Here is a 22758-nt window from a genome sequence, read left to right as displayed (position 1 = left end):
CCAAGTTTGCTGGCCTGTTTGCTCTGTTATGTGGCTCCAAACCGTTGCTATCTGGCATTTTTGTAACTGGAACCATTACTATTATCAGCAGAACAAGCATTGTCAAAGCCAAAGGTGTTATCTTTTGTGTAGTGATATTTTTATTTATTTTATTTTATTGTTAAAAGCGCTGCCACAGTTCGTGTACAGCTGAGTGTTGTACAGAGTGTGAGTAGCCAGCGTTTGGGGAGAACAAGCATTGTGCAAGCCAAAAGTTTAGACTTTTGTGCAGGCATGGGATTTGCTTTTGCCAGGTATTGCTATAATGGGACTACCTGGACATAATATGAAAATAAAAGGAAATTGGTGAGAGTCTGCGGGCATAAGATGGCAGTGCATTTCAAATGCCTAGTTAATGTCTACAAAAGATATAGAACGGTTGGCTTTGCCAATGCTTGGCAGTCAATACAAAGAACAGACATGAGGCTGCACATACTGCTTAAAAATCAAGTGCCTCAATGCACACATGCTTAAGACATTTTTATTACACCAGGTGCTAAATGATGGCTGCAATTACGCTGCTACCTTTCAGAAAACTGCTTAGAAATAACAGTGGCAGTCCCATAAAAGCCCATAGTTTTATATTACTGCACAATAGAGCTATGCCAAAGATATTTTAGAAGGGTGTGTTTCAGGCAGGGAGGTGCCCGTAGTGGATGAAAAGAGCCACAGGGATTAGAATGGCCATGGGCAGTCAATGGGTGGGTATAAAGCCAAGCAACACCCACATGTGGTGTCTCCCTCCTCATATATCATATCTTCATATGCCATCTCCCTCACATCTGTACACTCATGCCAATAATTGAGGCATCATAAGGTGGCGCTAAAGCATGACCTAGCAGCCAAAACTAACGAAGAACTAACACGTCATTTAACCATCATCACCATGAGTGATTCCCTAAAATGTTACCTTTCCATGCACTAAATGCTTTGGTTTTGTGGTATTTTTCATGAATTTGGAAGCCGTTAAGGAAGTTGTGGTTTTCTCCAGCCAGCGGGCGATTGGTCAGAACGCCCCGCAGGGTGTCGGAGAGCATCCCAGATGAGGCGAGCACGCGTGTGCTAAGACTGGCAGGTCTCTTCTTCAACATCATTTCATCATCATCTGCTGCATGGAAACAAAGTAGGAAACCATGTTTTTTTTGTCCTTAACTCAGAAGAACTTAACTTTCCTTCGTTATTACTAAGGATTGCAAACCTTTGGCATGACATAATGTAGCTGACACATGGGTACCCGCATACCTCGCTGCAGCCGTTTCCCATCATTTGTGCTGCATTATTTTAGGGGGGCAATTTAGTGATTACATAAACATTTTTGTAGGAGTGTATGGGTGGAGGGGTATGTGGTACGGTCACATACAAATTCAGTGAGAATGCACCAAAAAGAGTCCTTCATTGAGATGGACCAAATCCAAAACATAGGTTTTCTATGTGTCACTGTTGTTGGTCTGTAGGCCTGTCTTTAATACATAGGAACAGCTTGGGATAATGGTCATTTAAGGCGTGCGGCTACTTTCTTTGCATTCAACAAAATATGTCAATGAACACAGATTACTGTGATATGAACATGGCAAAAATCAAGCAGCAGCTTTGACCTCAACCAGCATCCAGGGTTCTGCCTCTGCCGGCGCTCCAGATGTTTTGAACTATGGCACTCAGGATCAAGTGACTTCACAGAAAAGGGCATTGCAAGGAGCATCATTATCTTTGATACTTGAGGGCACCATGGGAAGTGACTTTAGAATAAGTTGCCATAAGCAAGCCAAGTGTCAAATAACTTGGTTGTGTAAAATACCTGAATTGCACTGTTATGATACATGGAGCAACTCTATAGTCATTAGGCTTTTATTTATAATAGCATGATATATTAACATATGGTTCATTATAAGTTTACCGGTCCGGAAAAAAAGTGCTGGTAATAATGTTACTAGTGGCACATTTGCGGTGGGGTTACCTGATTTACCTCGATGCAAGAACTGGTGGTAAATCAGACAGCAAGACAGAGTTAGTATTACGGGCTGCCGCGTTTTGAAACAGAAAAAAAAAGTGAACAAAAATGGCCTCCGGGAAAGGGAAAACGTAGTCCGTTTTCCCTTTTCATGGCGCCCATCGGGAGCAGACGCGCTGGGAACAGAAGTGTTTCCAGTGCATTCGCTGCCAAGAAAAGAAGAAAAAAGAAGGTAAGTGGAGTTGGGAGGGCGGGGAGGGGATAGATTTGCAGGGGAGGGGGGAGGAGGAAATAAAAACGTACCTGAGTCCCCGGCGGGGGACGAAGGCAGCCTCCCACCATTGGGAGGCTCGGAGCGGGGATTGCCCCGTTTCGAGCCTCCTCATTGGCTAAGGAGCTGCCACGCCCCTCGCCGGGAACAGAGTACCCGGCACGCGCAGGACACACTGGCGTACAAGGGAATACCATGTGGTATGGCTGGCAAAAGAGCCAATCCAGACGTTGTATTCCCGGTGTGCAGCGCATGCTGGGTACTAATTCAAAATATTCTTTAGAAGATTATGTTGACAGAATTTTGCTAGCGAACCCTGGTAACCTGAGAAGAGAAAGATGGGGCAGAGTCAATTTTCCTATCATGGTTTTTCGTTGTCACGACTGTTCATGGGTTTGGGGTCAGCCCATGCAACTAGGACAGACGTTGGTTGACCAGAGATGGCACCTACGTCAACATCCAGAGGGAGGAGAACCTGAGTGTTGTCAGCATGCACGCAAACTGTGAATGGTGCTATGTAATTCCAACGGCAGGTTTGCTGAGTTTTTTACTTCCGATTTTTGGCCAAATAAACTCATCGAATTTATATTTCTTTTTTAATTTGGGGGGTTCCCACCAGTCCCCCCTCTTCCCATTCATGTACTACCTATTCCATCACACCCCTGGCCTTTCCCCTCCCCCCCATATTCTTTTATGAGTTTTTCCAGCCAAAAAATGGAGGCAGAAAACTCCACGAAAAAAGAGCTGGCGATGAGCAAACGTTGTACCAAACCCAAATGACATGATAAGCTGAGCAAGAGGCATGACTTTATATATATATATACATATCCAGCATGCCAAAGTAAGCATTGTGCACTCCTTCTTGTTGCCAGGGGGTGGAAACCCACTTTTTCTAATGTTTATTTGTATTTATGCACTAGGTGTTTTGTAAGGTGCCACATACAGTCTAAGCATCCAGTACAGCGTGCCGGGGAAAAGCAGAAAAGGGAAAATTAGACTTATGGTGGGGAGATTAAAGGGGAAAGGGGTAAGGAAGACAACGATGTCAGTTGGTCCAGAAGGTAGAAAGAGTTTGGTTACGATAAACGTCTGGGGTTCCAACCAAGAGGCCCAGACGAAATTGGAACCAGCTTCTGGAAGGGGGTGATGCTAGTCAGCAAGGCCTCCCACCCGCTGCATCATTGTTGAGGCTGGTAAATTAATGTGGTTGTAGGCTGCACCCCATCTCTGTGGCGTGGTGAGATCACCCGCAAGTCTTCCTGCACTGGGGTTTGCAGTAACATGTCGCTGATCCATTCCAAGATGTCCTTCCTCGAAGAGGCCGACTGTGGGAAATGGTGTTTTTCGTTCCTTGTTCAGTCATCTAGGATTGAACTTAGTATAATTTCCTCAGTAGGGCCTCCACAGAGTTCTCCTTCTCCCTAATCCACAGATGACTCTTTTAGATCCAGTCCTGGTTTTCCCTCTAACAGTGAGCGGACTTCTGGGAGCTGGACTTCTTTGCCAATTGACCTGGGTATCTTGACTTGAGAATATCGTTTCCCACACTAGAGTTTGCTTTGTAGACCTGCGGATCTTATTCCTAGGCCCATGTGGTGAAGACCATGTAGTCACGCCATCCCACTGTATGTAAGATAATAACCATCTGGGAGAGCCGTGCTATCCGCAAAAAATACATTCCGTTCAAATTCATTCATTTACACAAATTGCATACAGTGGAGATACACACAGAGTGAATGAGGTGCTTTAATCGACTGAGTCAAGAGAGTATGAAAAAAGGTAATATGTAAATGACATTTAGAGCTAGTGTGTACAGGTGTGTAAAGATGCATTGTGTTCGAGTCACCCCAAGACCCGGCTGAGGTTGAAGGGAAGGTGCTGCAGAAAGTGTGAAGTCTTACCGATCTCAGAGAGCGGCTCCCGGGTCCACTCACTCCAGAAGTTTTCAGAGTTCGTAGCTGCGAACCAGGCATCCAAGAGGTTTACGGAGAAGACGTTGCTCCACAACCCTAAAGGAACATAGAACCCTTAGTTATGTTTGATATGTTTCCGCTAAGTCAAACAAAGACTGTTTTGTGTCCATTGTCTGAATACAAACTCTACACCAATACATATTGCTTTGTATCCAATGTGGTTATGTATTAAGCAGTACTTTGAGTAGAAGCTCTACAGCTCTTGAATCAAATGGAAAAATCTGCCAAAATTCCTTTTCTTGAAATTGGTTGAAATCCTGTCTATTTGAATGAATTTTATTTTTGAAGTAATGCGATTGAATTGCTATTTTGCAGGAGGTATGAATTGATTATGTGTATTTAAGCTTATGTCTAATGTATTGCATATTGGTATGCTGAAATGTTGACGGATATAATGTATGCATTGTAAAGTATGTATGAATTTTATGTGAATTGAAAATGGAAACACAAAAAGTTCTATGAACTAAAACGTATAATAAATATTATTATAAAGACTGTTTTAAAATCTAAATGGGTCAAACTAGCTGTCAAAAAGAACTTCTTTGCTACCGCAAAATCTGTTTTGTTCTGTTTCACACAAATCTCATGTCTTGTGACACTAATGCGCAATCGCACCTGGTAATTCCAACACCCCCTTGCTGTCACCTAGATTGCCGCTATCTTGTTCACACCCCCATCAGTATATTCTTCTGTGATCATTGCTACTAACATTAACTTGATGACTTGTTTAATTCTCGTTGCCAATGCTTTGCTCTATGAGCTGTACAGCGCTCTATAAAAATATATAATTATCATAATCAAGCATGAAACACGGTTTCCCTGGAATTCTCAAAGAAGCCACAGGTTAACTGTGGCATAGCCACTGATGGTAGTGGCCATTACCCACTGTACCAACACCCCACAACCAACTTTCATTAGCATCCAGTAGATATGTGCCAGCCCCATGAGGATTGGGCCTGAGGTGGGTTTCTTGTTCACCCGTGCCATAAAGTGTGCCATGGGTGATTCACGGGAAAAGACAAGTCGTCTGTGGCTTGAGGGCTTACTGTACCAAAACAAGGGAGATCATGCTTCAGGTAGGTTTGGAGGGAGTAAAATACAATGGTCAAAATAACCAAAAGTAAGCTTCATTGCGTCAGAGTTCCAAGTGCCCCCGGGTGTTCCCCATTCCACACCCAAGGAAGGGGGTGAGTTTGAAACAACTCAAACGTCTTCACCAACACAAAGACTCTTAACTCCCAAAACAGCATGCATGCAGAACTCAAACCAAAATGGCATTGGCAACATGTCTTTGAGTAAATCCTTGCCCTGAGCCTGTCTTGCCTCCAGGCCAATGTCTGGTGAGGAACTCAGAACTTTGTATTCGAGCTGCAGGTTTTCAGGGATCCCAGATCCTTTTAACTGTAGATTACAGCAGATCCTCCAAGTCAAGATGCGTCAAGCTCTCAGGTTCCACCAGTCCTGGGGGGCAGATTTCCTCAGACTCCGGTCAGTCGTCCAGGGCTTGGGTGGAAACAGTTTGAGGGGGGATGCTGGCACCTGACAAACTTACTGTTCAAGGAGGATAGTCTCTCGGTCACATCCCTCCCCAGTGACACTGGCATAACCACCCTGACCACCCGTGAGGTTGCACCATCTTGTTACTTCTCCTGCCTCCAAGATCTGCACTGGACTGAACCAGTTAGCTGGAACCCCTTATTTCTGCTGGCTATGGGACCACTTGTCCTCTTCCTTACTTCTTAGACTGGATTGGGGTATCTCCACCTTTAGCCAATTACCTCTCTCTGACCCTCTCTGCAGCGTTCTATCATCTCTCTCCATCCACCTACTTACTCTACTTTACACCTCCAAAACTCCCCTCTTCATCTCCAGATGAGAACCGTGCTTTCTCTGATACCTCTTTCTCCTGTTGTTAACACCCCCCCTCCAAAAACTCTCTATCTGGAAAATAAGTCTTCTTGTCCAATATCTCACTATGTCCAATGGGTATCTCTCCGGCTTCATTTACACTCTCTCTCCAAATGGTAACTCTCTTCTTCCAATATCTCTCTCACCGTAAATGGCGATTCTCTCCCTCCACCACTAACTCTCCCTCTAGATGGTAAAGCGTCTCCACTACTGCAGTACTGACAAACCTTCTACCCCAATACAACTCTCTCCAGACACGACTAAATCAGTATACCTCTAAGGTACTCCTTTCCAGCAAGGGATTTCTCCCCTTATAATAAATCTCCAATATGTCTCCCTTCTGATAGTCACTCTCTCCTATATTTCCTTCCAATTGAACTCTCTTCTTCCAAGATCCCCTGCTCCAAACTCCAACAATCTAATCTAGCACCTTCATCCTCCTCAAAACTCCTTTCATTCGCCAGTCTTCTCTAAACTCCTCCCCTCTATGTCCTTCCCGAACACTGCATCCTTTCTGACTGAACATGCAGGCTTATGTTCTTTCCTCCTCTTAAGCGGTGCTTGCAGAATTTAGATATCACCTGTGTGGTGTTGGCGGACCTGCGTTTTGGCCATACATCTCTGGTCATGTGGGCTGCAAGGGGGAGGCCTGAGACTCTGTCAAGCCCTGCAAGCATCTTGGAATTTCTTCCCACTGGTTGATGCTGCTGGGGATGGCTTTTCATTTGGTTTCAGTCTGTATGCCCCCCAAGCCACAGGAGTTAGTTGTCCTACTCTCTATATCCCACACGTCAAGAAAACGCTGTAGGAATCCTTCTGGTGGTCGGGGACAGAAAACGAATTTCTTCTAATTATACATATTAAGTGTTTGTTTTTCCATTAATGTTGAAATGTGGGGAGGGAGTTACATCCTCAGCTACATCTGAGGCTGTAGCTGTGGGGAAGCCATGGGTTGCCTTCCTTTTATGGGGAGAATGGATAGACTCCGCTGGGCATTGGGTCCCTTCAGAAACGAGAGTCGTGCTACTTTCTGCCACTCCGGGCAGCAGATAAGAGGGGGATGCGGGGTCCCCATGACTTCACACTCTGAGGTTTTGGAAGCTATTCTGAACCATCCTATGCTCTTCTTGCACTTGAATTTGCAGGTCTGGGACTGACTCATATATGTTTTAGCACATTGCAAAGTGACTTTGCACTGCCAACAAACACTCGGAACGGTGCAAAGTGCACCGTGCTAAAAATGTCATGAATCACGGGGTCCATGTCAGGCTGTCCCTCTGTAAAAGAGTGGGATTACGGAGGTATAGGTGTTCCCTGTTTGCTCTGCCAGCCTGGCTTGGGGTTGGTGGATAACCTTCAGCATGTTTGCTTTCCTCAGAGACCTGAGTAGGGTGCCCCCGGAGTTATCTTCCTTACTAATCTACAGACGGCTCTCCCAGAGGGTTTCTGCCAAAGAGGGCCCTTCTTGATGTTGCCGTTTTTGTACATTGGGTTCTTCTATTGATACAGATGTGTTGGCTAGAGAAATGGGATAGCTTATCAGAAGTGCTGTTAAAACTGTTAAGGCTATCCTCAAAAGGCTTGTGGCTGACCCCCTCTGCCCAGGTGTTCTTTGGACCTGCTGAGTGTGGAAGTGCTCGTGTGACTGCCCTCTGCCTGGATGGGGTGACTCAGTGGGGGGGTGGTGTAGGGGTCCCCCGCATACCTCCTCCAATTCCAGCACCCACCAGCTGATGGTGGCACCCTGCCCCTTGGGCCACCTCACTATCAGTCCCCAAGGTTAGGCAGGGGCCTTTGTCACACTCCCCTTAATCCATCTCAGAAACCCAGGGGCCAACATTATGAACCTCCACACGATTGCAATGTTATAACCAGGTTCTCTACTGTGTAGCACTGCAATGAGAACATATATAGAGGAGGATTACAGGCTCTATCATGTAAAAAATATGACCAGTGGTAAATCACTGCTCCACTGAGATTACCAATCCACCAGATGGTAAACAAAGCAGCATTGCAATTAAGTGTTACCACCAGTAGTAATTACAGCAAGTGATCAAATATACCACCAGCAAAAACAACTGGGATTTTTGAGTTAATGAGATAGCACTAGAAGTTAAAATGTACCACTGGTAATAAATAACATATTTTTGTCAGCCACGGAACACATCAATTTCAGGGACAAGGAATTGCGCCCATGAAGCACTCACCACTCTTCCACCATCACCTGAAAGTTTGGAAAGCACACCTGGAGTACACTGCAGGAAGTTGCATCTAGTTTTCATGTTAACGCTTTTTAGGATCAGCGGATACCCAATCTAAGTTCTGATGGGAACTACCATAATCTTTAGGCCTTATTTTCTTCTGAAATGGCATTTACCCGCGGTGGTGCATTTAAAGAACCACCTATGGGCCAAAACTGTGTAGCCTCACTGAATGGTGCTTATGGGTAATCTTGGGCCCAGAAATATGTAGACTGAGGTGTGCTAAAGCATTGCACATGGACTCAGACTATGGACCTGATTACAAGTTTTGCAGTGCGAGAAAAGTGCTGGTAATTCCGTGACCGGCACTTTTACTGCACTGCAAAACTAGAAGTTTACCAGTGGGTGTCACTGATTTACCCCCAGCCAAGAGTGGGAGCTAAATCAGACTTCCACCAGATAAAAAACTGCAGATATTACCAGAACTGGTATTACCGGTGGCGGTAATACCGGCAATCCCCTCCATGGAGTCCTATGGGACTGCATGGAATGGGGATTTACTGCCCTTTCAATCACCGGTAATATCCCAGACTTTTCAGGATATCAGGCGGCAGAAACGGTAGCTCAGTCTGCCGGTATTCCGTCAGAATTACCGGTGGGATACCAACAAATGTATAATGAGGCCATATGTCACCTCTCTAGGTGAAACTAAAGGACCATCTATAGGACTTGGTGGTGCTAAACCAGTACCTATGAGCCAAAACTAATGGTGGTGCTAAACCAGTACCTATGAGCCAAAACTAATGATGGTGTAAACCAGTACCTATGAGCCAAAACTAATGGTGATGTAAAACAGTACCTATGAGCCAAAACTAATGGTGGTGCTAAACCAGTACCTATGAGCCAAAACTAATGGTGGTGCTAAACCAGTACCTATGAGCCAAAACTAATGGTGGTGCTAAACCAGTACCTATGAGCCAAAACTAATGATGGTGTAAACCAGTACCTATGAGCCAAAACTAATGGTGATGTAAAACAGTACCTATGAGCCAAAACTAATGGTGGTGCTAAACCAGTACCTATGAGCCAAAACTAATGGTGGTGCTAAACCAGTACCTATGAGCCAAAACTAATGGTGGTGCTAAACCAGTGCCTATGAGCCAAAACTAATGGTGGTGCTAAACCAGTACCTATGAGCCAAAACTAATGGTGGTGCTAAACCAGTGCCTATGAGCCAAAACTAATGGTGGTGCTAAACCAGTACCTATGAGCCAAAACTAATGGTGATGTAAAACAGTACCTATGAGCCAAAACTAATGGTGGTGTAAACCAGTAGCTATGAGCCAAAACTAATGGTGATGTAAAACAGTACCTATGAGCCAAAACTAATGGTGGTGTAAACCAGTAAATATGAGCCAAAACTATTGGTGGTGCTAAACCAGTAGCTATGAGCCAAAACTAATGGTGATGTAAAACCGTACCTATGAGCCAAAACTAATGGTGGTGTAAACCAGTAGCTATGAGCCAAAACTAATGGTGATGTAAAATAGTACCTATGAGCCAAAACTAATGGTGGTGTAAACCAGTTAATATGAGCCAAAACTATTGGTGGTGCTAAACCAGTAGCTATGAGCCAAAACTAATGGTGGTGCTAAACCAGTACCTATGAGCCAAAACTAATGGTGGTGCTAAACCAGTACCTATGAGACAAAACTAATGGTGATGTAAAACAGTACCTATGAGCCAAAACTAATGGTGGTGTAAACCAGTAAATATGAGCCAAAACTATTGGTGGTGCTAAACCAGTAGCTATGAGCCAAAACTAATGGTGATGTAAAACAGTACCTATGAGCCAAAACTAATGGTGGTGTAAACCAGTTAATATGAGCCAAAACTATTGGTGGTGCTAAACCAGTAGCTATGAGCCAAAACTAATGGTGGTGCTAAACCAGTACCTATGAGCCAAAACTAATGGTGGTGCTAAACCAGTACCTATGAGACAAAACTAATGGTGATGTAAAACAGTACCTATGAGCCAAAACTAATGGTGGTGTAAACCAGTAAATATGAGCCAAAACTATTGGTGGTGCTAAACCAGTAGCTATGAGCCAAAACTAATGGTGGTGCTAAACCAGTACCTATGAGACAAAACTAATGGTGGTGTAAACCAGTACCTATGAGCCAAAACTAATGGTGGTGCTAAACCAGTAACTATGAGACAAAACTAATGGTGATGTAAAACAGTACCTATGAGCCAAAACTAATGGTGGTGCTAAACCAGTACCTATGAGCCAAAACTACTGGTAATGTAAAACAGTAAATATGAGCCAAAACTAATGGTGGTGCTAAACCAGTACCTATGAGCCAAAACTAATGGTGGTGCTAAACCAGTAACTACGAGCCAAAAATAATGGTGGTGTTAAAGCATGGTAAAGTATTCTTCACTACGGGACAGTGTGTGAATTTAATATCTGTTCTTATGAGTAATCAACCTACATATTGGATTGGCCTGTTTGAAATTTACCGAAAGTAGGCATTTCTGCAAAGATGGTACAGTAGCTCTTTTCCCTTCCAAACTTAAAAGCTTTTTAGACCATCCACTAGGCCCAGTCAGAGGTTGCAACAGTGAACTCATACCACAAATGCGGCATGCCACAAACCTGACTAGCCACAGTTACCTTGAAGGTAGCAGATTCTGGATTCCTTGAGCGGCTTCATCACTCGGCCCATGAAGAATTCGCTGTCGAAGTGCTGCGAGCGGATGAAGGCGCCGTATTTGATGAGCCCCACTTCGTATGGCGAGAATTCACACCATTCTGCAAACAGACCAAGAACATTGAAAGTTGTGGTTAGAATGCAACCTATGTATCCCTCCCTCCCAATTACTATGCCTGAAAACTGGTTTATGGTAATTGCTTCGAATTCCTTGCATCGACATGCACTTGCATCAAATTTTTTCCATCTAAATAATTAGCATCAAATGCTTTTTTTTTCTTGCTTTTTTGGGGGGGTCCCCCAACCCCCGTCTTTTACCCTTTATAATGCACCTAAACAAAAATTAACCCTTTACCCCCAAAAATATGCATTTGATGGACATTTTTTTAGATGGAAAAATGTCGATGGAATGGCATTAGATGAAAGGACCAGGGACCTTGAAAAGTCCATCCAGTCAGTATTCACTTGCATGCACAGCTTAGGAAACTCCCAGAATGCATGCATATTCTAACGGTAGCTTTGGCCTTTCCGGCACAGGCTATTTATGGGGGACGACCCCTTAAAAAGTCACCTCTATAAGGGTAAACCATATAAGGCCTCCTTTTTCAGTTGAGGTGCCAGCAAGTAACAGGAAAGAAGTGAGATCACAGTTAGTTCGATTCGAGCTAGCTGTTAAAAGAGCCATCATCTTACTCATCATAAACTGTGCTTAATTTCGTAAAGACAGCTTGCATACATGTTATGTTTTATCCCACCTGCCCTTCATGTAGTCAGAGCCAATGCTGTCCTTCACTTTCCATTCAACTGCAGGAACCCTAATTATCCTGTAGAACCAGAAACATGCATTTAAGGTTTGAAAGCCCCCATCATGCTTCTGTCTATCTTTATCCTGACTATAACAGAAAAGTCAAACCTGTGATCACGATTCAAGCTGAAATCATGTGCCGTACATAAGAGCAGGGTAAGCACATGTGTTCCACGTATACGTTTGGCCTCGTCATTGTCTATACCAGAACTAAATGACTGAGGACCTGGAGCACCTTCAGAGTTATGCAGCCCATTAGCCATCAGTCCGGCAAATCAAATTTGGCTTCCGGCGGTTGGAATGTCTTCCCATTGGCACCCACTTACACAGAAGACCATAAGGTCTATTTTCTTCACCCAGGCTGTAGGCTAAGGAGAAGCTGGGCAAGCCCGCTCAAGAACTTAAATGCCACTGGCACCATACAAGGTGACCACCAGCCACTCAATTGCCCCCTGAAGAAGCCTTCATTCAGATAATTTAAAACACATATATTTATTTATTTTATATATTTTGACATTTGTAAAGCGCACCTAACCCAGAGGCAACATGTTTGGGAAATTGGGGTTTGGCCCCTTCATCTTCAGATGGTGGAGGGTACTAGCCTTATGGAAGGCTTTCCATCAGTACCGGACCGGAATTCCCTATGCACACCCAAGTATTCCCTTAATTCAAAAACTCAGTGTCATTTCTGGACCGTACCTTTAAATTCCAGCGTGCTTTTTTCAACATCTTTAACATTCATTGCCAAATAAAGAGGTAGTGGATTTTGGCCCTGGTTCACCGCCTGCTGCTGGTCTGACAGGGTACCTTCATAACGCTGCTCGGGAAAGAAGACACAAAATCACAGTGAGACGGGAGAAAAAAAATTACACGGTACAAGGGATTCATTTAACCACGTAACAGCCACAAAATGTCTGCGCAACTTGATGCAACGTACATATTATTTGTCAGTGCCCGCCTTAAACTTCTTGCAGTGCGCTACTCTCACTTGAAATTATGGGTCTGCAAGATTTATGAACTGGCAACCCCTTACTTGATAATGATCCTATATAATTGTCTAAGGATGTCTGTGCAGTGAGAATTGCGCATCCACACAACCACATAGGCACAGACATCCACACATTGAGACCCTGCTCCTTATCTTCCAAACGTTTTAGAGGCTCCCAAACCCAGGAAGGCTCACCTCACAAGGGAGAGGAAATGATCACCTGAATAAAGCAGGAAACAGCCATTTTATCCTCACATCCAATTCCCAAGGATGCCTCAATGAGTATGTATGATTAATCATTACAAACACTTTAATTAAACAAGCATCGAGACCAGTGTACTTTTCGTACTTAATGATTCTAGCATACAACTCTTTATCACAGTCATATTTGTTAATTACAAAGATCTGTGGACATTCTTATATTCCCCAAATGCTCTTTGATTTTATATGATACGGCCAGGAACCCTTGTTGGTGTCATTTGGCCACTTCTCCTTTCTCATAAGGGAAGTTTGAAAGAGTACAACAGGAGTCTCCCAGGCTGTCCATCTTGCAATGTTAATCTTTAATCAGAACATTTGATGTTGTCATTCTAGGTTTTGATAGTGTGATTTGCTCAGTGAGTTAAGTGCAACGTTCTTATTAAGATTAAAATCAATCAATCAATAATACATTTATTCCAGGCAAATCCCATAAAAGCATAACACAAAGCACATCAAGTTGTTAATAAAAATTATACGTTGCAAAGTGTGAAAGCACAATATTACTACAAGCAGCATTATTCATCAGAAAAATAATTAAAATTGGTCTGTTAATACAGTGGCCTTCAATCAGTTCGGCCATTTTGTCTTATCCATCAGTTCGGCCATTTTGTCTTATCCAGATTCGCCAGGATTTGTTTAAATAACTAAAAACTGCAAATGTCACATCTTTATGGTCACTCATTTTGCATAAAACATATTCATCCACTGAGGAACTTGTATGATATTCAAAAAAGAGTGGCTAGAGCCATCTCTTCCTCAGTTTGTCGTATGTAGGTCAAATCAATAAGAAATGCGTGTCAGAATAAACTTCTGTGGTGCAAAATGGACAGACATTTGAGTGAGGTTAATTGAGCAACTGGTAAGACATTCAGCCTGACTTTTATACAGAAAGCCTCTTATTGCTTGGGAACCTTTCATTAAGGTAGGATTCAGGGGCATATTAATCTTTGACATGGGCGTAATTTTAGGGGGGGACGGGGGTGTTTGTCCCCCCCAACTTTCATGGCACACGATTTTGTCCCCATTCATTTGAATGGGGCATTTTTTTTCAGATGACATGTCCCCCCCCAACATTTTCAGCAATGTTACTCCACTGATCTTCGATGTTAAACAGCCTGGAAAGGTTGCTGGGTTAATGGAATCAAGGATCAGGATCTCTAAGCATAAAATGTAGAACTCAGACTTAACTGTCCTCACTGTCTCCTCATTCACTACAGCACTATTAGTAAATAAACAAGGCATCGGGAGGATAGCTCATAGGCAACTCTCGGCTTGGAAGCAAGACAACGCAGAGCAACACAGGTTCGATTGGGTCTGCACTTAGAAACCTCTGGGTATTAAATGCGTCATAAATAACCAATTACAATTATAATCCCTATTTTGTGTAAAAGGCGGTGGAGATGGCTATACCATCTGCACTACTTGTCTTTAGCAGATTTGACAGTCTTCAAACATTTCATAGTAGATCCTTGGTTTATCTAATTTTTTTAGATGCAACCAAAAAAGAAAGGTTTGCCAAATGCAGCAAATCTTGGTGCTATAACGCCCGTTTCCATCAACATTGGGCTCGTACGTGTGCTGGTGGGGAGGTGCATCTGTTCTCTACTCTCATGAGGGTAGAGGTGTCACAATATCCCCATCATTTGCTTCCGCATAGGGCAACTGACCGGTCCTGTGCCACATACACGTCAAGCACAGTTAAAGGCAGTCCATAGCCCATTTGAGAGGTGATTGTGCGTATGGCTCTTGAGTGTCTTTTTCAGAATTTGCTTGCCCTTAGCCAGGTGCAAGGTCCACATTACATTGCCTTGGAACCCAACCCCTAGGTAATCATGAAAGCGCACGCCTCAATACAGATATTTGTTCTGATTTTACAGGAATTACACACCATTGGCACCCGGTGTTGGAGAAGCAACCAAATGGATGCTTGAATTGTGAATTGAGGGGGGATAGCTCAGCTCAGAGGCAACACGTTTGTGTTGGAAGCAAGTGAGTGCAGCGCAACGCAGATTTGAATCACTCCCAGTGGAGAAACTTTTCTGAAAATGTTGGGGGGGACATGACATCCTTGTGGCCACGCTCTTCTTCAGTACGGATGTAATTGCACAGGGCCAATAAATCCCAGCAAGGGCTTACCGTGATGTTGCATCCTCCTCGTGGCCACGATCTTCTTCAGTGCGGATGGAATTTCACAGGACCAATGTAGCCCAGTAAGGGCTTACCGTGAAGTTGCATCCTCCTCGTGGCCACGATCTTCTTCAGTGCGGATGGAATTGCACAGGACTAATGAAGCCCAGAAAGAGCTTACCGTGAAGTTGCATCCTCCTCGCGGCCACGATCTTCTTCAGTGCGGATGGAATTGCACAGGATCAATGTAGCCCAGCAAGGGCTTACCGTGAATTTGCATCCTCCTCGCGGCCACGATCTTCTTCAGTGCGGATGGAATTGCATAGGACTAATGAAGCCCAGTAAGGGCTTACTGTGAAGTTGCATCCTCCTCGTGCGTGGCCATGATCTTCTCGAGTGTGGATGGAATTGCACAGGACCAATGTAGCCCAGTGAGTGCGGATGGAATTGCACAGGACCAATGTAGCCCAGTAAGGGCTTACCGTGAAGTAACATCCTCCTCATGGGCACAATCTTCTCCAGTGCGGATGGAATTGCACAGGACTAATGAAGCCCAGTAAGGGCTTACCGTGAAGTTGCATCCGCCTCGTGGCCATGATCTTCTTCAGTGCGGATGGAATTGCACAGTACTAATGGAGCCCAGCAAGGGCTTACCGTGAAGTTGCATCCTCCCCATGGCCACGATCTTCTTCAGTGCGGATGGAATTGGACAGGACCAATGGAGCCCAGAAAGGGCTTACCGTGAAGTTGCATCCTCCTCATGGCCACGATCTTCTTCAGTGCGGATGGAATTGGTCAGGACCAATGTAGCCCAGCAAGGGCTTACCGTGAAGTTGCATCCTCCTCGCGGCAACAATCTTCTTCAGTGCGGATGGAATTGCATAGGACTAATGAAGCCCGGTAAGGGCTTACCATGAAGTTCCATCCTCCTCGTGCCATGATCTTCTTGAGTGCGGATGGAATTGGACAGGACCAATGTAGCCCAGTAAGGGCTTACTGTGAAGTTACATCCTCCTCGTGGCCACAATCTTCTCCAGTGCGGATGGAATTGCACAGGACTAATGAAGCCCAGTAAGGGCTTACCGTGAAGTTGCATCCTCCTCATGGCCATGATCTTCTTCAGTCCGGATGGAATTGCACAGGAGCAATGTAGCCCAGTAAGGGCTTACCGTGAAGTTGCCTTCTCCTCGTGGCCATGATCTTCTTCAGTGCGGATGGAGTTCCACAGGCCAGATCGCAGAGGAGAAGACGCTTAAATGGGGCCCTTGGAGGGGGATGGCTTTGCCTGCCGGCTCCCGACATGTGAACTTGAAAAACACAGCCCCGGCCAATCGGCAACAGGCCGACTTCAGTCAGGATAAGACAGTACGATTCAAAATTCTGCAACGGCAGCCATGATGGAGCTGCAGACAACGCTCCACGTGATGTTGCATCCTCCTCGTGGCCACGCTCTTCTTCAGTACGGATGTAATTGCACAGGGCCAATGAATCGCAGCAAGGGCTTACCGTGATGTTGCATCCTCCTCGTGGCCAGGATCTTCTTCAGTGCGGATGGAATTGCACAGGACCAATGTTACCAGGAAGGGCTTACCGTGAAGTTGCATCCTCCTCGTGGCCACGATCTTCTTCAGTGCGGATGGAATTGCACAGGACTAATGAAGCCCAGCAAGGGCTTACCATGAAGTTGCATCCTCCTCGTGGCCACGATCTTCTTCAGTGCGGATGGAATTGCACAGGACCAATGTTACCCAGTAAGGGCTTACCGTGAAGTTGCATCCTCCTCGTGGCCACGATCTTCTTCAGTGCGGATGGAATTGCACAGGACTAATGAAGCCCAGCAAGGGCTTACCATGAAGTTGCATCCTCCTCGTGGCCACGATCTTCTTCAGTGCGGATGGAATTGGACAGGACCAATGTAGCCCAGCAAGGGTTTACCATGAAGTTGCATCCTCCTCGTGGCCACGATCTTCTTCAGTGCGGATGGAATTGTATAGGACTAATGAAGCCCAGTAAGGGCTTACCGTGAAGTTGCATCCTCCTCGTGGCCACGATCTTCTTCAGTGCGGATGGAATTGGACAGGACCAATGTAGCCCAGAAAGGGCTTACCATGAAGTTGCATCCTCCTCGTGGCCACGATCTTCTTCAGTGCGAATGGATTTGCACAGGATCAATGTAGCCCAGCAAGGGCTTACCGTGAATTTGCATCCTCCTCGTGGCCACGATCTTCTTCAGTGCAGATAGAATTGGACAGGACCAATGTAGCCCAGAAAGGGCTTACCATGAAGTTGCATCCTCCTCGTGGCCACGATCTTCTTCAGTGCGAATGGATTTGCACAGGATCAATGTAGCCCAGCAAGGGCTTACCGTGAATTTGCATCCTCCTCGTGGCCATGATCTTCTTCAGTGCAGATGGAGTTACACAAGCCAGATCGCAGAGGAGAAGACGCTTAAATGGGGCCCTTGCAGGGGGATGGCTTTGCCTGCCGGCTCCCAACATGTGAACTTGAAAAACACAGCCCCGGCCAATCCGCAACAGGCCGACTTCAGTCAGGATAAGGCAGTACGATTCAAAATTCTGCAAAGGCAGCCATGATGGAGCTGCAGACAACGCTCCACGTGATGTTGCATCCTCCTCGTGGCCACGCTCTTCTTCAGTACGGATGTAATTGCACAGGGCCAATGAATCGCAGCAAGGGCTTACCGTGATGTTGCATCCTCCTTGTGGCCATGATCTTCTTCAGTGCAGATGGAGTTACACAGCAACAGCATGCCTAAAAGGTTTAGGCATGTTGTTTACACCTGCTTTACCCCAATAGGGGGTTTTGACATTTTTGGCAGGCAGAGCTGTGGCAGCAAGAAACGTTTCCGGCTCAGCCTTCTCAAAATAATGCATTAACATCGAGCTCGGATTTTTGCATAGGATTCCTGTGGAATCTGCCCGCTTTTAGCGCCTGCATTTACACTCCTTTGCATTACGAAGTGCAACAAATGAACGTAAAGCAGTTTCTGCCTGCATTTGCAGGCATGTATTGCACTTCGTAGTGCCTGGATATTGCAAGAGAAAGAAGCATGTTTTTGAAGAAGTGTATCATTAGATTCCTTCAGGGATCATTAGAATTCTGACTCTCAGTTTCACTTCTGAGTAAGCGGAGAAGTCCATTAACAACAAGGTTGCACAGTAAAAAAAAAATAATAAGCCTACCATTATTGGTGATGATTGCAGGGAATATCATACATAACACAGGATACTAGCGCTAAGGAATTTACATGTGGGAACAGCAAGCTTGAAGGCATATAAGATTGCAGGCTCAGCCAGCCTACCCACGCCCCTACATGCTACAGCTTTAGCCCTGGCCTGCCTACTATTCTGAACCCCTATGGCTGGTAGGGCAGTACCTCAATCTCACACAAGTGAAACTGGCCCCACTAAGGCTTGTGTTCCCACAGCATGTCAATGTGAGATTTGAGCATGGGCGTAATTTTAGGGAGGGGGGGACAGGGGTGTTTGTCCTCCCCAACTTTTGTCCCACTCATTTGGCAGGGGCTCCTTTCATTTAGATGTCATGCCGCCCCACGCAACATTTTCAGCAAAGTTACTCCACTGGATTTGAGACCTAGCTACCCAAAGCACCAACATACTCTTCTGCGTCTGAATGCAGGGGCCGGAGTATCTCCACTATTGCAAGAGCATATGGCTGTGCACTGTCCTCATTGTGTGGCGTATTTGTATTTATTTGTATTGCGCACCTGGCCCTGGGGCATCTGGCCACATTTCTTAAGAAGTGCATAGGTTAAAGAGAATATGCATACAATGTTCGACAGGTGCAGGGGGGTACAGTGGCATGTTGGTTTATTGCCTGCCTGAAATTGACACATTTTTAAAAAAAAAAATATTTTGCATTTTTAAAGCACTCACACAGCCCACGGGCATCGAGGCGCTGTTACAGGATTTTTTTTTTTAGTTGCGTAATTGTTTTTGTCTTCGTTGCGTATTTATAACGTGCTTAAATACCCAGAGATTTCTAAGCGCGGACCCGGGGATGGAACCTGTCTTGCTTCGTGTCGTCTTGCTTCCAAGGCGAGCACGTTGCACCTGAGCTATCCTCCCGGGACACTACAGTGACCAGAGTTCCCAGCACCAATGGGAGTGGTCCTTACCATGGACGCCTGCACTGGGGAGAGCATTAGTCTTGAATATGTTTTGAGGAGAAGAACACTGGGGCTTTATGGTGACTGTAGCTGGGAACTGGAGTGCGCTCCTCACACTCCCATAGCAAAGCATGACTGTGGAGCTTCAGAGTCGTGAGGGGCATCACCACGGCTATCCCCTCTCCCCCGCTATTGGGACTGAACTATTAAATAGTTGGGGAGTGTTGGTTGCTGTCTTCCAGAAATGGAGACTACAGAGACCAGAATTCCCAGTGCCAATGAGAGTGCAACTTGCCATCTGCACCTGAATTGCCTCGCTGATGAAATCATAAGCCTTGAAAAGATTTAGTGGAGACAAGCACATGACTGCGAGGTGAATAAAGCTTGTAACTGGGGTGCACCCCTCACCCGTCAAGAAATAATACGTGCCTGAAACAGCGGGCTCCCCAAGGGCAGCACCGGGGTCATCCATAACCCACTGTGGAATGCTAAAATGCTGGCTACCCCCTCCAACCTCAGCAGAGGGAGAGCATTGGTACTTGGGAGCTGCAGTGGTGCCCCTCACTCGTCAAGAAATAGTGCTACCCAGATTGAGGCCGGTGATCCAGAGGCAGATGTATTACCCGAATTGTTCGTTTGCAATTGTTCGAATGCACAATTGCACGAATTTAAAGGGTCACAATTGACCTTTTCACAATTGACCATATATATATATATATATATATATATATATATATATATATTTCGCTTTGGTAATATATATATATATATATATATATAGAAGGGTTTGGGGCGGGTTTGGGTTGGGTGGGGGTTGCGGGGGGTTTCCCCCCGCATATATGTTACAATTGACCTTCACAATTTGGTCAATTGTAATTCGAGCAATTTGGAAACAAACTATTCGTATACATCCGAGGCAGAGAAGGAGACTGCCATTTCTTTCAATTCACTTTGCATCCCATTATGACGTAGAGATCAGAATGAGCCAATGGCGGGAGCAGGATCTGCGGAAGAGATGTCTCAGTGATGTACCCTGTCCACCTCCACCCCCTCCCCGCCACCCAACTCGCTAAAGCTCATCTGTAAGTCCGTATACACATGCATACCCCTTATCAATTGATCAGACCAATCCGATACAAAAACCTACCCTACAGGGAGTACTAGTGCTTCTGGATGCTCACCCTATCATAAAACATTGATTCGATGACGAGTCCCCAAAGGTCGGTGAAGGAACCAGGGTGGCCTTCTTTCGACCTCTCTTCCATCTCGTTGTAATAATATTTCAGGCGATCCCAAGAGAATGCAGAGGTCTTGCTTTCCACCATGTGTTTCCGAGCATCTTCAATTGGCCGGGCCAGATCCGTCTTTGACCAATCAGCGTCTTCATATAACTTGGACATGCACCTGTGGGGAAACACATTGATCCATATTTATAAATGCTTTTCCTGCAACGGGACTATTCAAAACATCTATAACTGTTGATCACTTCATATTTAAAAAATAACTATTCACCGCCTAAGGGTCACCTGCAGATTTTTGGACTTAATCTCTAATGCCACTGAGGTGATCATGTTATTGAATTCTAGAGAAAAAAACTATTTTGCATTGTGTATTTTGGATGGACCCACAGATGGGGTGTGCCCTCAGGGCACCACTCACCCCAGCGGCCTGCTGGTCTCTCTTCTGTATCAGCAAAGACACAGTACGAAGTCAGGGGGAACACACAGGATCGGCATCCCACTTCGCCCACCACCACCCCCAAGTCTTTTCAAATAGGTTGCTATTTACCACGAACTCCACTGGCAAAGGAGCAGGAAGTAGGGGCCTCATCTCCCAGCGGCATCTCTGAACCTCAGCGAGTAGGGGATGAGTACCCTCCTAAACCCCCAGCCACCCCCGCTCTCTGTTGGGCAGCATGAAATAGCTGCCAGGCTCCTAGAGGGCAATGTCGACATCAGCAGCACCACTAAAACATATTCCATACTTCAGCACAAATGTTTTTCAGACATGACCTCTGTAGTGCCTTCTAGCACACAGAGAGAGGTGATTAAAGCACTCTGGCGGGGCAGGGCTTGCCGTGCAGCTGCAATTGCTTTACCCGTTTCGGGGTTATCATTGTTTCCTCTATAAATTCACACCATAAATTCGAGGAAGAGAAAGGGAGCGTGCGTACTCTGTCAAGGGATGCGGTTAATAGGAAGATGAGCAGGCTAGACCTGGCCTACAGGGCAACGCCTGAGGGGCTACCCTATGGCTAGTGCGGGCCAATTTACTGCGACAAACGTGGGCCAGTCTAATGAGTAGGGGTAGTCCACATCTACGGGAAACTTTGCGAAAATCAGCAGACATCCTTTACATTCTTATATGGAATCGGAAATCGCATAGTGACGAGGGGAAAATTGCTGGATCTGTTCAAACATTTCAAAATCTGCAGGTGATTTCCAAAATCTGCAGGTGATTTTCAAAATCTGCAAGTGATTTCCAAAATCTGCAGGTGATTTCCAAAATCTGCAGAGAATTTTGAAAGTCTGTACTCATAAGAAATCTGCATTTTCGGCAGAAAAGTCTGCTGGGCAGATTTGTACTCTTTCTAACAATGAGTTGCGGTACTGTGCAACTGGTATAGGTTTGACCCAGGTGACTGACCCATTGTGCAGTAAAATGCACTGTGGCCACAAGGTTTACCAAAAATGTGCCCCCAAGTAGCCCTGACTGGGAAATAAATAACTAAATCAGATTTGCAAATCTGAGCCACTTTTTTATGAGTTGATGGATTCATTTCTTGTCCCGGTCTCACCCGGAAGATTGGACATATATGCAACTGGTCATATTTGAAATTTGTTTACATTAAAAAAATATTTATGCTGTAGGGTTTCTAGATCAGGAAAGTGTATGTGTTTTGTCACTATACATTTCCACAAATGTATTTTGCTCAAAATTAAACGTATTAGTTCCATTGAGTTCTTACCAAGTGGAGCCGGAAGCACCAGTGATATAGGAAACCGTGTCCAAGAGGTTCATTTTTCGAAGTCCTGACAGTGTTCCGTAGAGTGACGTCATTGCTCTCGCCCCTCCTCCAGTTGCTGAGACAGCAATAACTGGAACCTTTGAAATATTAAACATATTAGAAATTAGATTTCCCGTTGTGGTCGCTTTCATCGTTAAAACGTCGCCATCAGACTGCCTTCGCCGAACGGCAGCCTGTCGGGGAGCAGCACATACGCTTACTGCACACACGGAATGAGGGGAGCCGGAAGTGGCGGCCAACGGTGTGAGGTAAAGAAGAGGATCCGAGTGAAGTAAGTGTGTGTGTTTGTGCGTGCGCATGCACTGTGATGTGCGACCCTCCCAAGTGTATTGCCCCTTTAAGGG

General features: G+C 45.3%; 1 protein-coding gene across 1 annotated transcript in view; it reads right to left on the bottom strand.

The window, feature by feature from the left end:
- The window catches only part of LOC138527182 (cytosolic phospholipase A2 delta-like), a 98704-nt gene that overhangs the window by 20143 nt on the left and 55803 nt on the right, over window positions 1-22758 (bottom strand). Inside the window, exons 12-17 of the mRNA XM_069638289.1 lie at window positions 22355-22491; window positions 20568-20790; window positions 12560-12677; window positions 11019-11156; window positions 4160-4267; window positions 950-1144 (exon numbers count right to left, since the gene is read on the bottom strand). Coding sequence (XP_069494390.1) covers window positions 950-1144; window positions 4160-4267; window positions 11019-11156; window positions 12560-12677; window positions 20568-20790; window positions 22355-22491 — 919 coding nt within the window. The remainder of the gene's footprint in view (window positions 1-949; window positions 1145-4159; window positions 4268-11018; window positions 11157-12559; window positions 12678-20567; window positions 20791-22354; window positions 22492-22758) is intronic.

The sequence above is a fragment of the Ambystoma mexicanum genome, chromosome 14 (assembly GCF_040938575.1).
Source record: "Ambystoma mexicanum isolate Mex_15411 chromosome 14, UKY_AmexF1_1, whole genome shotgun sequence".
Lineage (NCBI taxonomy): Eukaryota > Metazoa > Chordata > Amphibia > Caudata > Ambystomatidae > Ambystoma > Ambystoma mexicanum.
This window is presented reverse-complemented; position numbering and strand designations above follow the sequence as displayed.